The 17,784-nt window shown below is 35.7% G+C and overlaps 1 protein-coding gene across 3 annotated transcripts in view; it reads right to left on the reverse strand.

The window, feature by feature from the left end:
• Nucleotides 1–17,784, reverse strand: part of LOC105477274 (ring finger and CHY zinc finger domain containing 1) — a 38,791-nt gene that overhangs the window by 17,550 nt on the left and 3,457 nt on the right. For 2 of the 3 annotated variants that reach the window (XM_011733722.2, XM_011733721.2), the window contains exons 2-3: nt 16,048–16,167; nt 15,687–15,802 (exon numbers count right to left, since the gene is read on the reverse strand). The exons of the other annotated variant lie outside the window; for it this stretch is intronic. In XM_011733722.2, coding sequence (XP_011732024.1) covers nt 15,687–15,802; nt 16,048–16,167 — 236 coding nt within the window. The remainder of the gene's footprint in view (nt 1–15,686; nt 15,803–16,047; nt 16,168–17,784) is intronic. 3 annotated transcript variants of the gene reach the window in all.

The following is a 17,784-nucleotide window of genomic DNA, read 5'->3' on the forward strand; positions in this document are numbered from 1 at the left end:
CGGTAGAACTTCCTGCATCCCTTTATTTTGAGCCTATGTATGTCTCTGTATGTGACATGGGTCTCCTGAATACAGCACACTGATCGGTCTTGACTCTTTATCCAATTTGCCAGTCTGTGTCTTTTAATTGGAGCATTTGGCCCATTTCCATTTAAGGTTAATATTGCTATGTGTGAATCTGATCCTGTCATTATGATGTTAGCTGGTTGTTTTGCTCATTAGTTGATGCAGTTTCTTCCTAGCATCGATCGTCTTTACAATTTGGCATGTTTTTGCAGTGGCTGGTATTGGTTGTTCCTTTCCATGTTTAGCGCTTCCTTCAGGAGCTCTTGTAGGGCAGGCCTGGTGGTGACAAAATCTCTCAGCATTTGCTTGTCTGTAAAGGATTTTATTTTTCCTTCACTTATGAAGCTTACCTTGGCTGGATATGAAATTCTGGGTTGAAAATTCTTTTCTTTAAGAATGTTGAATATTGGCCCCCACTCTCTTCTGGCTTGGAGAGTTTCTGCCGTGAGATCCGCTGTTAGTCTGATGGGCTTCCCTTTGTGGGTAACCCAACCTTTCTCTCTGGCTGCCCTTAACATTTTTTCCTTCATTTCAACTTTGGTGAATCTGACAATTGTTGAGTCTTGGAGTTGCTCTTCTCGAGGAGAATCTTTGTGGCGTTCTCTGTATTTCCTGAATTTGAATGTCAGCATACCTTGCTAGGTTGGGGAAGTTCTCCTGGATAATATCCTGCAGAGTGCTTCCCGACTTGGTTCCATTCTTTCTGTCACTTTCAGGTACACCAATCAGTCATAGATATGGCCTTTTCACATAGTCCCGTATTTCTTGAAGGCTTTGTTCATTTCTTTTTACTCTTTTTTCTCTAAACTTCTCTTCTTCCTTCATTTCATTCATTTGATCTTCAATCACTGATACCCTTTCTTCCAGTTGATCGAATTGGTTACTGAAGCTTTTGCATTCGTCACGTAGTTCTTGTGCCATGGTTTTCAGCTCCATCAGGTCATTTAAGGAATTCTCTACATTGGTTATTCTAGTCAGCCATTCGTCTAATGTTTTTTCAAGGTTTTTAGCTTCTTTGCGATGGGTTCAAACTTCCTCCTTTAGCTTGGAGAAGTTTGATCGTCTGAAGCCCTCTTCTCTCAACTCGTCAAAGTCATTCTCTGTCCAGCTTTTTTCCGTTGCTGGTGAGGAACTGCGTTCCTTTGGAGGGGGAGAGGTGCTCTGATTTTTAGAATTTTCAGCTTTTCTGCTCTGTTTTTTCCCCATCTTTGTGGTTTTATCTACCTTTGGTCTTTGATGATGGTGATGTACAGAAGGGGTTTTGGTGTGGATGTCCTTTCTGTTTGTTAGTTTTCCTTCTAACAGTCAGGACCCTCAGCTGCAGGTCTGTTGGAGTTTGCTGGAGGTCCACTCCAGACCCTATTTGCCTGGGTATCAGCAGCAGAGACTGCAGAATAGTGAATATTGCTGAACAGCAAATGTTACTGCCTGATCGTTCCTCTGGAAGCTTCGTCTCAGAGGGGTACCTGGTCATTCTTTTTAATAGCTACATTAATGGCATGGATGTATACTAATTTTTTTAAATATTCCCTCATTGATATAATTTATGATCTTTAATTGCTACAATGATACAATAAACATCCTTGTCCAGACATCACTTAGTTCACATGTTATTTTTTTACAAGATTCCTAGAAGTGAAACTACTGAGTCAGAAGATATTGCAACATTGTGATACTGCCAAACTGACCTCCAAATAGACAGTACCAATTTATACTTCCACCAACACTGCATGAGAATAACCATGTTCCCCACACTTTGGCTAACAATGGTACTTGTATTAAATAGACAAACAAAAGATGTCATTTTAATTTGCATTTCGCAAATTATGAGACAGGGAATGTACATTAATGTTTATGAACTACTTGGATTTCTCTGTAGATTGTTCATATGCTCTGTCCATTTTTCTACTAAAGTATTTGTTTTTAACCAATTTACAGGTAAAAAATATATCGTGAATATTAGTTTTTTCATTTATATAATGAATATCAATATTTTCATTTACATATATTATATTTACATATCACGAATATCAATTTTTGTTTCCATATTTATATTTACTTTTCTGGTCTGTGATTTCTCTTAACTTTGTCATATGGTCATTTTTGATTACTATGTAGTAAAAAGCCATCAATATTTTCCTGTATAGCTTATGCTTTCTGCCTCGTTTAGCAAAGACTTTTATAACCTATAGATCATAAACAGACTCTCCTATGTATGCTTCTAGTACTTACAGCTTTTCATTTTTATATTTTTCTTTAATCCATTTGAAATTTGTTACGTATGCCAAGGTTAGATTGCTACTTGTCCCTAAATTTCTATTCTCCACTTCTACAATAATAGGACATTTAGCTAGGCAATGAGCTATTCAGAACTGTCCTGAATAAAGACTATTTTCCAACATACCTGGAGGTTGGGAACAGAAGAGATATATGAAAATTCTGCACTGTGCCCTTAAGAGGAAAAATATGCCTTCCCTTCACGTAACTGTAGCCTTTCTACAGACCAGAATATGAAGCATTTTAGACTACAGAGACAAGAAAATATCTTGTGGATGACAAGGCAAAAAAACAAGAAAAGCCGGAGTTCCTGTTTAGCTACAAAACTCAGACTTTTCCATGAGAAATGAACTTCTGCCTTTCTTGAACCACCATTACTTTGGGTTTCTGTCACAAGATGCTAAATCCATATTCTAATGAATACAGTTTGAAGAGTCAATTTTTGGTTTCTGAATGGATAATCAACTATCTTAACACTACCCTTTCCTGATTTGAAATGTCACTTTTGCCATAAATTCATATGTATAAATATTTGTCTGTGTATACACACACACACACACACTCTATGTTTGTCCATTTATCTATTTGTCTGTTCTGGCACAAATAGTAAACTATTTGAATTACTATAGATTTATCATGTTTTGATATATGGAATGGCAATCCACTCTTCGTTATCCTTCCTTCAAACTTTACTCAGCTATTGTGAATTTTCTCTTACAAATGAACTTTAGAATAGCCTGTCAAACTCCATAAGTAAAACCCCGCAGGGAAGTTTCCACTACTGCCAAAGATAGAATAACCAAGATCAGATCTACCCTCCCATCTGAAACAATAATGACAAAAGACAGAATACATGAAACAGCAGTTTCACTGAACATCAAGCAACAACACAGAGTGATCTGTGAGAGACAACAAACAAAGTAAATGAGCTCTAACTGACATCATGATTGAAATGATGAGCTGAGAGAGTCTAGAGAAACCAACAGTCTAAACTGTTTCCAAGCAACTTAACTGCATCCCAAAACAAAGCTCAAGAAGATTTATAGGAATACAAAAATATCCAACACTAAACATGGTTAAAAAAAAAAAAGAAAAAGAAAAACTCGCATCTGATATCCAACCCACAATAACCAGGCAGCAAGGAGGCAGAAAAACACAACCAAAATGAGAAGAATAATCAACCCATCAACCCAGAACTGACAGATATGTTAAAATAGAGGGCATTAAAAGTTATTATAACTGTATACCATTACATTTAAAAAGCAGTAAAATATGGAAAATATGTTTAAAGACCCAAATCAAACTTCTAGACATAAAAACTACAAGGTCTGAGATTTAAAAATACACTGATGAACTTAATGGCAAGTTTGATATTGCTAACAAAAAGGTTAGTCAACTTGAAGGCACAGTAACAGAAACTATGTGAAATGAAATAGGAAGAAAACGGAATTTTTTTTTTTATGACAGAGCATGAGTAAGCTGTGAGACAACTTCAAGCAACCTAATACACATGTGTTCAGTTGAGCCTAACACTGCCTCTTACATATTTTAAGTTCATCCTAAAGGCTTTGTTCTGTAACCTAACCGGATGTGTTTACATATAGTAACCTACTCTTGTACCAATCAATCACCAAGTTTCAGCCAATCACAGGCAGTCCTCTGTTCAAACTGTGTTCAAATAAGGCAAACGCTGAGCTGTAACCAATCCAGTTGTTTCCGTACCTTACTCATTTTCTGTCTGTCACTTTCCTTTTTCTGTCCATAAATCCTCTCTGACCACATGGCAGAGCCAATGTTGGTCTGAACCTATTATCATTTTGGGGCTACCCAACTTGCAAATCATTCTTTGCTCAATTAAAGTCTGTTAAGTTTAATTTGTCTTAAGTTTTTCTTTTAACACATGCAATTGCAGATACCTAAGGTAGGAAGCAGGGGAAGGGGAGGACTGAAAAAACATCTGAAATAGTAATAGCCAAAATTTTCCTGAAATTAATGAAAAAAACTATAAACCAATGGATTCAAAAGGCTCAACAAACCCTAAGCACAAGCAACATGAAGAAAACTATACAATGGAACGTCATAATCTAATTGTCAAAACCAGAGACAAAGAAAAAATCTTAAAAGCAGTCATTTAAAAAAAAAAAAAAAAAAAGGAAAGACGTGCACAGAAGAAAAATAAAGATGACTGGATTACCCCCGGGATAGACTTCACAAACTCAAAATTGGTAAGAGGAAAGAAATAATAAAGAGCAGAGCAGAAAAAAAATGACAGTGAGACTAAAAACACAATACAAAAGACCAATAAAACAAAAGCTGGTGTTTTGGAAAAGATAAAATCAAAACAAATTTAATAGACTATGAAGAAAAGAAAACCAGAAACAAAAGAGAAGACATAAGAACTCATATCACAGAAATACAAAGATAGATACTATTACGAACAATTATATGACCACAAATTGGAAAACCTAGAATAGATAAATTCCTGGACACATCCAACCTTCCAAGATTGAACCACAAAAAAACAGAAAACCTCAATAAGCCAGTAACAAGTAATGAGATTGGAGCCATGACAAAACGTTTCACATCAAAGAAAAGTCCACAACCTGATGGCTTCACTGCTGAATTATAAGAAAGGAAGGAAGGAAGAGAAGGAAGAGAAAGAAAAGAAATCCTAAAGTTTATACGGAGCCACAAAAGACCCTGATAGTCAAAGCAATCCTGAGAAAAAAAAACAAAACTGGAGACATTTCACACTACCTAACTTCAAAATATACTACAAAGCTATTGTAACCAAATCAGCATGGTACTGGCATAAAAAGAGACAAACAGGCCAATTATATAGAACAGAGAACCCACATATAAATGTATGCATTTACAGCTAACTCATATTCAAGAAAGGTGCTAAAAATGTACAATGGAAAAAGGACAATCTCTTCAATAAATGGTGCAGAAAAAAAACAGGATAAACACATGTAGAAGAATGAAACTAGATGCTTATCTCTCACCGTACAGAGAAATCAAATCAAAATGGATTAAAGACTTAAACCTAAGACCTGAAATTATAAAACGTGTGAAAAAAAACACTGGGGAAACTCTCCAGGACACTGATCTTGCAAAGATTTTTTGTGTAAGATCTCAAAAGCACACACAACGGAAACAAAAATAGACAAGACAGAATTACATCAAGCTAAAAAGCTTCTGCACAGCACAGAAACAAACAACAAAGTGAAGAGACAACCCACAGAATGAGAGAAACTATTTGCAAACTATCTACCTGACAAGGAATTAATAACCAGAATATATAAAAAGCTCAGACAACTTAATAACAAAAAAATAAATAATCTGATTTAAAAATAGTCCAAAGACCTGGTGCAGTCATTTCTCAAAAGACAAACAAATGACCAACAGGTACATGAGAAAATACTCAACATCACTATCATCAGAGAAACGAAGTCAAAACCACAATGAGGTATCATCACATCCCAGTTAGAATGGCTTATATCATAAAAGACAGGGAATAACAGATGCTGGTGAGGATATAGAGAAAGTGGAACCCTTGTATACTATTTGTGGAAATATAAATTAATACAGCCACTGTGGCAATCTGTATGGAGATTCCTCAAAAAGACTAAACATAGAGCACTATATGATCTAGCAAGTCCACTACAAGTACATATCTAAGGGGAAATCAGTATATCAAAGGGTATCTGCACTCCCATGTTTTACTGCAGCACTATTCACAATAGTCAAAATATGGAATCAACCTTAGTATCCATCAGTGGATGAATGGATAAAGAAAATATGGTATATGTACATTATGGTATATTATTCAGCCATTAAAAAGAATGAAATCCTGTCATTTACAGCAACATGGATAGGATGGGTCATTACGTTAAGTGAAACAAGCCAATCACAGAAAGACAAATATCACAACTTCTCAATCATATGTGGGAGCCAAAAACTGGATGTCATGAAGATAGAGACTAGGCTGGAAGATACCAGAAGCCAACAAGGGTAGGAAGGATGGGGCGGAGGAGGGGATGAAGAAAGGTTGATTAATGGATACAAATATACACTTAGAAGAAACAAGCCCTGGTGTTTGATGGATCAGTAAGGTGACTATGGTTTACATTAATTGATTATACATTTCAAGCTAGCTAAAAGAGAATTCAAATGTTTCTAGTATAAATTTTTAAGCCTGGGCAACATGGGGAAACCCCATCTCCACAAAAAATTAGCTGGGCATGGTGGCACATGCCTATAGTCCCAGCTACCCAGGAGGCTGAGGTGGGAGAATCACATAAACCTGGGAGGTCGAGGCTGCAGTGAGACATGATCGTGCCATTGCACTCTAGCCTGGGCAACAGAGCAAGACCCTTTCTCAAAAAACAATAAATATTTAAGGTAATGGATAACCCAATTACCCTGATTTGATTATATGAATGCACTGAATTACCACATGTAGTCCAAAAATATGTACATCTAATACATGTCAATAAAAATAAGGATAATCAGAACACAGCAACCACTTCTGCTACGGAAATCTGTCTTATAATAATCTCTGGTGCTTAATAACAATGAGAAACCGGTTATTTCCTCACTTTTTAAAAAGCTCATTCTTGTACATTACAGTAAGGACATATGTCCATTACCAAAAAATTAAGACCAGACGTTTGCTCGTATTTACCGAAAACTAAACCCCATCTTTAGGGCACGTCAGTCTTAGAGAAACATAGCCACAGTCCAAAGATAATCTGTAACTATAATCAAGATATTTTAAAACGTAAATCAGGAATAATACACAATTAAACTCTGTAAGAAGCACTTGATTTGCTTACAGTGATTCTTGCCTAAGGATGAACAGCAATTTTTCAAGCCCACACCTCCAGATGAGAGTCACATATATCTTAGATGAAGCAACAGGGTCAAGAGTAGAAATTTTAGTAGGAGAGCTATGCCAAGAAGATCTATTCATCCTTGCCTTATAGATTTATTTAATGAACTAAAAGCAGTGACAAACTTTCACGATATACCTAAGACAAAAATGTTTAATTCCCAAAAAAGACTTGGTGCAAAAGACTATCAAGTATGTACAGCTCCAAAAAGACTGATTTTCAGACAAAAATACAGGAATTAATACATTCAAATAACATGATTTTTTTTAAAGTTACCATGAAAGGATAAAGAGTTTTCAACTCTAACCAGTTGCTTAATATATATATTTGAAATTGATATATAATATATATAACAAAATATATAATACATATTTTATATATATTATATATAATAAAATATATGTATATTATATATATATTAGACAGAGTTTTGCTCTTGTTGCCCAGGCTGGAGTGCAATGGCACGATTTTGGCTCACTGCGACCTCCGCCTCCCAGTTTCAAGCGATTCTCCTGCCTCAGCCTCCCGAATAGCTGGGATTACAGACATACACCACCACGCCCGGCTAATTTTGTATTTTTGGTAGAGACAGGGTTTTTCCATGTTGGTCAGGCTGGTCTCAAACTCCCAACCTCAGGTGGTCCGCCTGCCTTGGCCTCCCAAACTGCTAGGATTAGAGGTGTGAGTCACCATGCCCAGCTCTTTTAATATTTTTATTATTTAAAAAACAATAGTCATTATTGATGATCATATATCATTTGACTAAAGACAGTATTTGTCAATCTCAATCAATTTTGCTTCCAATATCTTTTGGCAGATTTTTTAAAAACCAAAAGAACTCAAAAATCCTCGAGGGTAATTTTTTAGTATGCCATATGCACTCATTAAAAGTAACTGCAGAAAATAAACTTTTCAAATATTTTCGAACAATGACAAAAGATAAAATGCCTCCTAAAATACCTACTTGAAGTGAACATAATTATTTGTCTATAACCTGAGTCACATAATAATACCCAGTAACATAAAATATAAAACAACTTTTCTATTTGAAAATTCTCTTATTCTATACATTAAACATCTCCTAATTATGTTCCACTGAACATGAAAAGGATTCTATAATCAAATAGTTATTAGAAACTCAATACACTTGGATATTTGCACTGTACAATTAACAAGTTAAAAGTTCTGAAAAGGCCTGATGCAGTGGCTCATGCCTGTAATCCCAGCACTTCCGGAGGCCAAGGTGGGAGGATCACCTGAGGTAGGGAGTTCAAGACCAGCCTGACCAACATGGAGAAACCCCATCTCTATGAAAAATACAAAATTTGCCAGGCGTGGTGGCACATGCCTGTAATCCCAGCTACTCGGGATGCTTGAGGCAGTAGAATCTCTTGAACCCAGAAGGCAGAGGTTTCAGTGAGCCAAGATAGTGCCGTTTTACTCCAGCCTGGACAACAAGAGCGAAACTCTGTCTCAAAAAAAAAAAGTTCTGAGAAGGGATTTTAATTAAACTCAGCATTTAACAAATCTTTATGACTGCAAAAGCCTTTTTTAAACAATATCCACTCTACCCTGGTCTAGTTCTTTTTTTAATCAATTGTTTTAAAGATGAATATATTATGACATTTATTCTTTCTTTAAAAATCTTCCAAGGAAGAAAATCTGCTTTTTATTTAATAGAATAAACTCATTCTATTCTGTTTGCAATTACCATATGGGTCCATTGAACGCTTTCACAAATCTGATACATTATGGTACCTTAATAATCTTATTTTTCCTAATTTTGGTATTTCAGTAACCTAGGAATCCTTTCACATTAATTATCAATTGTTCCCAACTATCCTAACAAGAAGACTAAAATGCAAAGCATGGTAGAAAGACCTTTCATGTGGAAACACGAAAGAACGACATGAAATAATCACTAATGCATAATCCTTCAGTTTTCTTTCCATACTGCTCAAAGTATAACATCATCTTTCCAGAAGGCATTAAAGAGTCTGCAGATACCTTCTTTGTAGTTCTCCTTGAACACAGTTGAGAAATCAGAATTTTTCATTTTTCACAAATAGAAAAAAAAAGGCAGGAAATTTTAGATGAAGTAGAAGATAAATGCAAAAAGGCAGATAACCACTCTAGACTAGAAGGTTCTCCACCTAGGCAATATTTACATTTTGAACCAGATAATACTTTGTGGCAGGAAAGTATCTTGCACATTATAGGATGTTTAGTAGCATCCCTGGTCTCTATCCAGTAGATATCATTAGCATCCACTACCCCTCACCCCCTGGTTACAACAGCTGAAAATGTCTCCAGGCATTGCCAGATATCACCTAGGAAAAAACTGTCCCCAGTTGAGAACCAGTGCTCTGGTGATGGTGAATATAATGATGGTGAAATCAATCCTATAAGAAATAAATCAGATTACGATTTTCAGATGATGTACTATATGAACGGTCTCACTGAAAAAAAGGAATGAACAATGTATCTCTAAGGACAAAAAGAAAATATGGTGGCCGGGCGCAGTGGCTCACGCCTGTAATTCCAGCACTTTGGGAGGCCAAGGCGGACGGATCACGAGGTCAGGAGATCAAGACCATCCTGGCTAACAGAGTGAAGCGCCATCCCTACTAAACATACAAAAATTAACCAGGCATGGTGGCGAGTGCCTGTAATCCCAGCTACTCGGGAGGCTGAGGCAGGAGAACTGCTTGAACCCAAGAGGCGGAGGTTGCAGTGAGCCAACATCACGCCACTGCGCTCCAGTGTGGGTGACAGAGCAAGACTCAAAAAAAAAAATTAAAAAAAAAAAAAAATGGTATCTTCACTTAGTCATTTACTAGGAAGGATTTCAAATTACATTATTTCATGACAAAAACCTGGACCATCCTATTTTGCTAAAAGGATGTGTGTAATATTCTTCCATCTTTTATGATGTTTGTACACCAAACTTTACTTAATATGGTTCGTAAGTGGACAAACGTTGAAAGCAGGTACATACGTAAAAGTACTTAGAAGGAAACAGATGATGTAAAAATGAAAAAAATTCATCAAAACGTTTTGCAATTACAAAGCATGCAATTATGAAGAAAGTCATCTTTTCTTCAACCAAATTATGACTCTCAAACTTCTCAAATGGATTTGAATTTGGTAATGTATGTACAGAAGTAATGATAAGCCAACACTTATTAGTTGTGTATCTGAGATCTGGAATTAGTATTGCATTCTGATGATGCAAATACAAGAAGAACCAGAAGTAATTACAAGCTAGAACCTATCAGAAATGTGTCTAAAATCTAGAATCAGTTATTTACATGATGCACACGTGCCAGACTCAAGCATGACAACTGACAAGTAAATACAGTTGACCCTTGAACAACATAAATTTGTAGTACACAAGCCTACTTATAAGCAGATTTTCTTCTACCTCTGTCACCCCTGAGATAGCAAAGCCAATCTCCCTTCTTCCTCTTTTCAGCCTACTCAACATGAAGAAGGATGAAGACCTTTATGATGATCCATTTCCACTTTATGAACAGTTAACATATTTTATCCTTATGATTATCCTAATATTTTTCTCTAGTTTATTGTAAGAATATAGTATATAATATATAATACATGTAACATACAAAATATGTATTAATTCACTGTTTGTATTATTGGTAAGACTTTCAGTCAGTAGCAGGCTATTAGTAGTTAAGTTGTGGGGAGTTCAAAGTTACACTCAGATTTTCAACTGAGCTGGCAGTTGGTGCCCTTAACCCCCACATTGTTCAAGGGTCAACTGCAGTTACAAAGGACACTGACATATTTGAGCACACATTATCTTCAACTTGAAATACATGGAATTAAAATTTGGGTTTGTAGTGTTCAAATTCTTAGTAAAATTTCCAATGAAGTTGTTTTTCACTACCCTTTATTCTTTCGTCTGCATATTATTCATAAAAGGGCTTTAAAATATTTTCTAAAATAAAAAGAATCCATTATACTTAAATAGTAAATAGTGATGACTAATTTTTCTAGTATATTCAGGGTTATCATAATACTGAAAACACTGCCAAAGATATACTGCCTACACATTACTGTGCACCTACTGTATATAGTGCAGTGGTCACCAACCTTTTTGGCACCAGGGACTGGTTTCATGGAAGACAATTTTTCCATGGACCGAGGTTGGGGGATGGTTTCGGGATGAAACTGTTCCACCTCAGATAATCAGGCATTAGATTCTCATAAGGAGACACAATCTAGATACTTTGCATACACAGTTCACAATAGGGTTTGTGCTCCCATGAGAATCTAATGCCACCACTGATGTGACAGGAGCATGAGAATCTAATGCCACCACTGATGTGACAGGAAGCAGAGCTCAGACAGCAATGCTCGATCACCCACCACTCGCCCGCTGCCGTGTAGCTCAGTTCCTAACAGGACATGCACCAGAATCCACACCCCAAGCACTGGGGACCCTGACATAAAGCACCCCCAGGTATAGAAATTTAAAATATGAAAATACCATGATCTCATGAAGTTTAATATTTACCATGTAGCATGAGATGTGTACTTTGCAGTAACAATAACTTGAAAGTCAATAAATCAACTAATAAAAGAGGGTATGATTTTCTTGGTTGTGTATGGTAATTAGAAGCTATGTGTAGATGTGATATACAAAATAACACTACAAAAGTGAAAATTAATTAGAGTTAATTAATCAAATAGGATGACTCTTAGAAACAGGGCTCAGTTTAAAAAAAAAAAAAAAAAAAAAAAAGCAAGAAAGGCCATATAGCCGGGCGCGGTGGCTCAAGCCTATAATCCTAGCACTTTGGGAGGCCGAGACGGGCGGATCACGAGGTCAGGAGATCGAGACCATCCTGGCCAACACGGTGAAACCCCGTCTCTACTAAAAATACAAAAAAAATTAGCCGGGCATGGTGGCGGGCGCCTGTAGTCCCAGCTACACGGGAGGCTGAGGCAGGAGAATGGCGTAAACCCGGGAGGCGGAGCTTGCAGGGAGCTGAGATCCAGCCACTGCACTCCAGCCCAGGCGACAGAGCGAGACTCCGTCTCAAAAAAAAAAAAAAAAAAAAAGAAAGGCCATATATATGATTTTTAAAATAAGCAAAACGAAACATATATTATACCTTCTACTTCCACAATGACGAAGTAGCTTCTATAGGACTAAAACTCTTACTGAGAACTAGAAAAACTCAATTTAAAGAAAGCAAACAAGTTGTTTACAAGTAGTAAAGCACAACTAAGTGCTTGAAGGGCAAAGATATCAGAGAGAAAGGAAATACACTGAGGCAAAGTCAATAGTCTCTACTTCTTTCTTCCTTGAAAGATTTTTAGACCCTAAACTGTGTTGTGACAAGCTAAGAAACTAAACAGAGAGCAACAGGTAAGAGCCTAAGAAACTGAGTAAATCCTCTGAAAGTATTCCTATGCTAGGGGGCCAAAATTTGGAGTCCAGGTTCCACCACAAAAGAGATGGGCCTGGTAAGCAACCCTAGCTTTAAGTCAAGATCTCCAAGGGACCAAGTCCTAGGAGCATAAGAATAAAGGGGGAAAAAGAAAAAACAAAATAGAACAGGACATACAAAAAAAACAAAAATTAGACTCTAATCATATCAATGCTAAATTGGATTAAGGTTATCCATCCCTACATTAACTACCTTCTGAAAGAAAAATAAATTCTCTCTGGAAAAAAAAAATAGCTTCCAGAGCTTAACAAATTTTTACATATTATGTCCAACAATCAACTAAAAAAAAAAAAAAATCAAGCATGTCAAAAGGCAGAACCAAACACCAACGGGGAAAAAAGAGAAAACAAAACCTACCCATAGGTAATCAAGATATTAGAGTCATAAGGCACAGCCCTTTAAATTATGTGATCAATACATTCAAAGAAAAAAAAGGTAAAGAATTTCACCTGACAACTGGAAAATAACAAGAATGAAGATTCGATATAAATTTCATGGATAAATAAATAAATAAATAGATAACTTGGTAGGCTTAACAGCAGATTCAACACAGCAGAATAGAGACCTGGAAGATAATCCGTGGAAAGTGTCCAATTTAAGCATAAAGAAAATCAAAGTAGGAGAAATACATATAAAAAAAAAAGAGATATGGGATGTAGTAAAAAGATCTATGGAATGGAGTCTTAGAAGAGGTGGGAAAATGGTAAAGAAACATTATCTGAACAGAAACTGGTCAAAAATATTCCAAAATTGACAGAAGACATCAAGCCACAGATTCAAGAAATGCTACAAACCCCAAGCCAGATAAATATTACACTCAATCAAACCTGGACACATGGAAAAAATGCTAACAACTTAAAAAACAGCAAGAGGAGGATAAAAGACACTTTACTTTCAAAGAAGCAATAATAATCCTGAGAGGTGATTTTTTTTTTTTTTTTTTTTTTGAGACAGAGTCTCGCTCTGTCGCCCAGGCTGGTGTGCAGTGGCCGGATCTCAGCTCACTGCAAGCTCCGCCTCCCGGGTTTACGCCATTCTCCTGCCTCAGCCTCCCGAGTAGCTGGGACTACAGGCGCCCGCCAGAGAGGTGATATTTTTAAACAGAAACCATGGAACCAGAATATCTTTAAACTGTTGGAAGGTCAGGGGGAACCAACACCTGTAAACTTAGAATTCTACACCCAGCAAAAATATTCAAAAATGAAGGCAAAAGAAGACATTTTTCAGAAACAACAAAAAAAAAAAACAAACTGAGAGAATGTATCATCAGCAGGACCTCACTAAAAGAAATACTAAAGACAGTTCTTCAAGCAGAAGAAAACTAACTCCAAAGACAATGCTAGAGACTTATAGGAAAGAAGGGCAATAGAAACGGTAAATATATAACAACAATAGCACTATATATAAAGACGCTTAGTGTTTAAGGTCCTAACATTATCCAAGAAGTGATAAACATATTATTCTAGTAAGCCAATGATGTATGTTATAATTTCTAGGATAACCACTAAGAAAATAATGGAAAAATGTATAACTAACAAGCCTATAGAGAATAAAAGCAAAATAGGAAAGCAGCGGATTAATCCAAAGAAGACAAGAAAGGAGAGGAAAAAAAGACAAATAATAAGGCAATAGAAACTACCAAAATTGTAGACTGAAACACAAATATATCCTAACTACATTAATAAAAAACAAACTACATACTCCAAGTAAAAGACAGTTTTATCTAACTGGATTGAAAAGTTAAAGCTCAACTATATGCTGTTTTACAAGGCACATGCCTTAAATGTAAGTGTACAAAAATGTCTACATGGAAAAGGATATACATGCAAAAACTCATCAAAAGAAAGCTGATACAGATACAGTAGAGCCTAGGGCAGGAAATATTACTAAAGATAAAAAGACACATTATATAATAATAAATGGGTCAATCATACAGGAAAATGTAATAATTTTAAGTATGTGACCACTGAAAGACATGGCCTTAAAACATATAAAACACAAAAGAACATATACTGTATGATTCAATTTATTAAAAACTTCCAAAAGTCAGCATACTGGTTACCTTTGGGGAAGTGTATTAATTTGAAGGGGGCACACAGGAAGCTATGAAGGTGCTATGAATGTTCTGTTTCTTGATCTGGGTAGTGGTTACAAAGGTATGTTCATTTGTTAAAATTCATAAAGTCATTTGCTTATAATTTCTGTATATTTTGGTAGGTTGGTTATCCTTCCTTAAAAACAAATTATGTTAAAAAAAAAAAAAGGCAGGAAAGTGATTTAAAATATTTAAGACAGTGATTACCTCCAGCAGGGACAAGAAGAAAGGACTGAACATGGAACACCTTGGGCTTTGACAGTATTGGTTACACACCTTTCCTAAACTCAGTGGCTTATTCACTGTACTGTACTTTAGACACACTTTACATACATGCTTTAAAATACATCTAAAATACTTGAGTTTTTTTAAGAAAGAAAATAATTCCTTATACACCGACATGTCAACAGTAGCTTGTCTGCAGTTAGGCTGTAGGTTATTTTATTTTTATTATTTCTACTTTTCTGTTTTTTCCAATTTTTATAAAATTACCCTGTATTTGATAATTTTTTAAATCCTAATTTTTACAAAGGAAAAATTTATCCCAATTCTCTACCTCAGTTGCCCATAAAACACTTTATACAAAACATCTTTCATATTCCAAAGGTAAAATTCTAAAAAGCTATACAATAATTGATGGATAAATTAAATTATTAACAAGGCATGAATAAACTTTTTAGAATAGATATGTTCTATAGCTTGATTGTGCTGATAGTAAAAGAGATACCGGTATTTATAAAAACTCACTGAATTGGACACTTAAAATGAATGTATTTTATCAGATGTAAATTACACCTAAATAAAGTTGATTTTAAAAACAATTATTGCATATACATTAGAGGCAATTAGATAAGAACGTTTTACATACAGTACCTACAAATTCCACAGTTTTCACAGTGATACTGCTTCTTATCTTTGTCAAACAAATGGCATATATCACAATAATATTCTCCAAACAATGTGCTACATTCTTCACAAGTCTGTTGGGCCTAAAAAAGACACATAATTAAAAACTGCAATAAACTAACCAAAACATTTTGAGTTACCAATGGAATATCTAGAACTTATGTTCAAGTATATACAGTTTATTTTTACAAGTTTGAAACACTTAAACCAAAGATACTGCTTATTCTAGAAGTTAAAGAAGTCTTATTTATAACACTTTTGATTAAATGTTTTCAAAGCACCTTAATACAGTTTTTAAAAAGAAAATAAAAATGTCATAAAATCTTACATGTTGAATTTTTTCACAGTTTATGCACTGCACTTCCTTCACTTTAAAGCGATCTAGTTGATGATCTTCATTGTTATCATGACACAAGCGGCAAGTATAAAGCTTGTCACAGCAAGGTGCCTAACCCCCATGAAGAAAAAAGACATATAGTAAGAAGCAAGAGAAACCAAGTGTGCAATGCAAAAAGAAAATTTCTTCCTCCTCCTCCTGGATGGAACTGAAAGATTACACCCAATAGATCAGCTGCTAAACTGATCCTAAACATAACATTTCACTAGTTTCTTGGCATATTTTATATTAATTTTTCCCTTCAACGTCACTATGTCTGTATGAAGTTGAACACAACTTTAAAACAAAAGAATTATGAAGGAAATCCCCAGATTTAAACACTAATCCCACAACACCTGATATGCTTTGGCTGTGTCCCCACCCAAATCTCAACTTGAAATGTATCTCCCAGAATTCCCACGTGTTGTGGGAGGGACTCAGTAGGAGGTAACTGAATCACGGGGGCCAGTCTCTCCCGTGCTAGTCCTGTGACAATGAATAAAATCTCATGAGGTCTAATGGGTTTATCAGGAGTTTCCGCTTTTGTTTCTTCCTCATTTTCTATTGCCACCACCATGTAAGAAGTGCCTTTCGTCTCCCGCCATGATTCTCAGGCCTCCCCAGCCATGTGGAACTGTAAGTCCAATTAAACCTCTTTTTCTTCCCAGTCTTGGATATGTCTTTATCAGCAGTGTGAAAACAGACTAATATAACACCCTAATTTCATTCTGAGCCTAAACAGCAAACAGGCAACCTCTTCTTACACATTTCCAGATAAATTCATTTACATTAAAAATAATAAAGATTATATTCTTATTTTACTAGCTTTTACTAATCACCAACCTCGTATCTAACATTGCAGAAAATGCAACAAATGTAAGAGATAGTCCTGGTTTTCATGCATGGCAAAGACTGCCAGTTGTTCACCAAAATATATCCTCTCCTTCCTAGGCACAATTGTTCAGCTCTATCAGACAGATGGCCATATGCCCTAAAACATGACAAAATGATACCAACAGAAAAATCTCGTCCCTGGAGTGACCACGTGGAACAAACCCCATCACCAATCTGCATCACTCGCCTTGGAATTGTTAAATGGGAAGAAATAAAACCTCTATTCTTCAATCTACATCACTATTGGGTTTTTTCATTACAGCAATTTTACCATTACAAGTATATCAAGAGATTTCCAGGCCAGTGAGCTAACTCAATACTTTCCAATACACTGTGACCTTGCAGATCCACTCATTTCTGAAGGCTTCCTATGCCTTGACTTACCATAACGTAGTTCGCTCATTAAAGATTTTAACATTTAACTGGTTTCCTTTTTCTGCAACTCTCAGTCCTTGACTTTGTCATTTCCAATAACCTTGTCCTCCAACCCACTATTCTCATAGTTATACCGTAGAACAGTGATTCTCAAATGGTTTGGTCTCAGGATCCCCTCACACTTTTTAAAATTATTGAGAATCCCCAAGAGCTTTGGTTTATATGGATTTTATCTATTGACATATACTATATCATAAATTAAAAAGGATAGGTTTTTAAAATATTACTTTTTAAAAGTAACAAACTCATTACTTGTTAACATAAATAACATATTTTGATGAAAAATAACTATATTTTTCCCCCCAAACAGCTTAATTCTTCTATCTGCTTATGCATTCAAACAGTTGTGGCTGAAGTACA

This window comes from Macaca nemestrina, chromosome 3, assembly GCF_043159975.1.
Source record: "Macaca nemestrina isolate mMacNem1 chromosome 3, mMacNem.hap1, whole genome shotgun sequence".
NCBI lineage: Eukaryota > Metazoa > Chordata > Mammalia > Primates > Cercopithecidae > Macaca > Macaca nemestrina.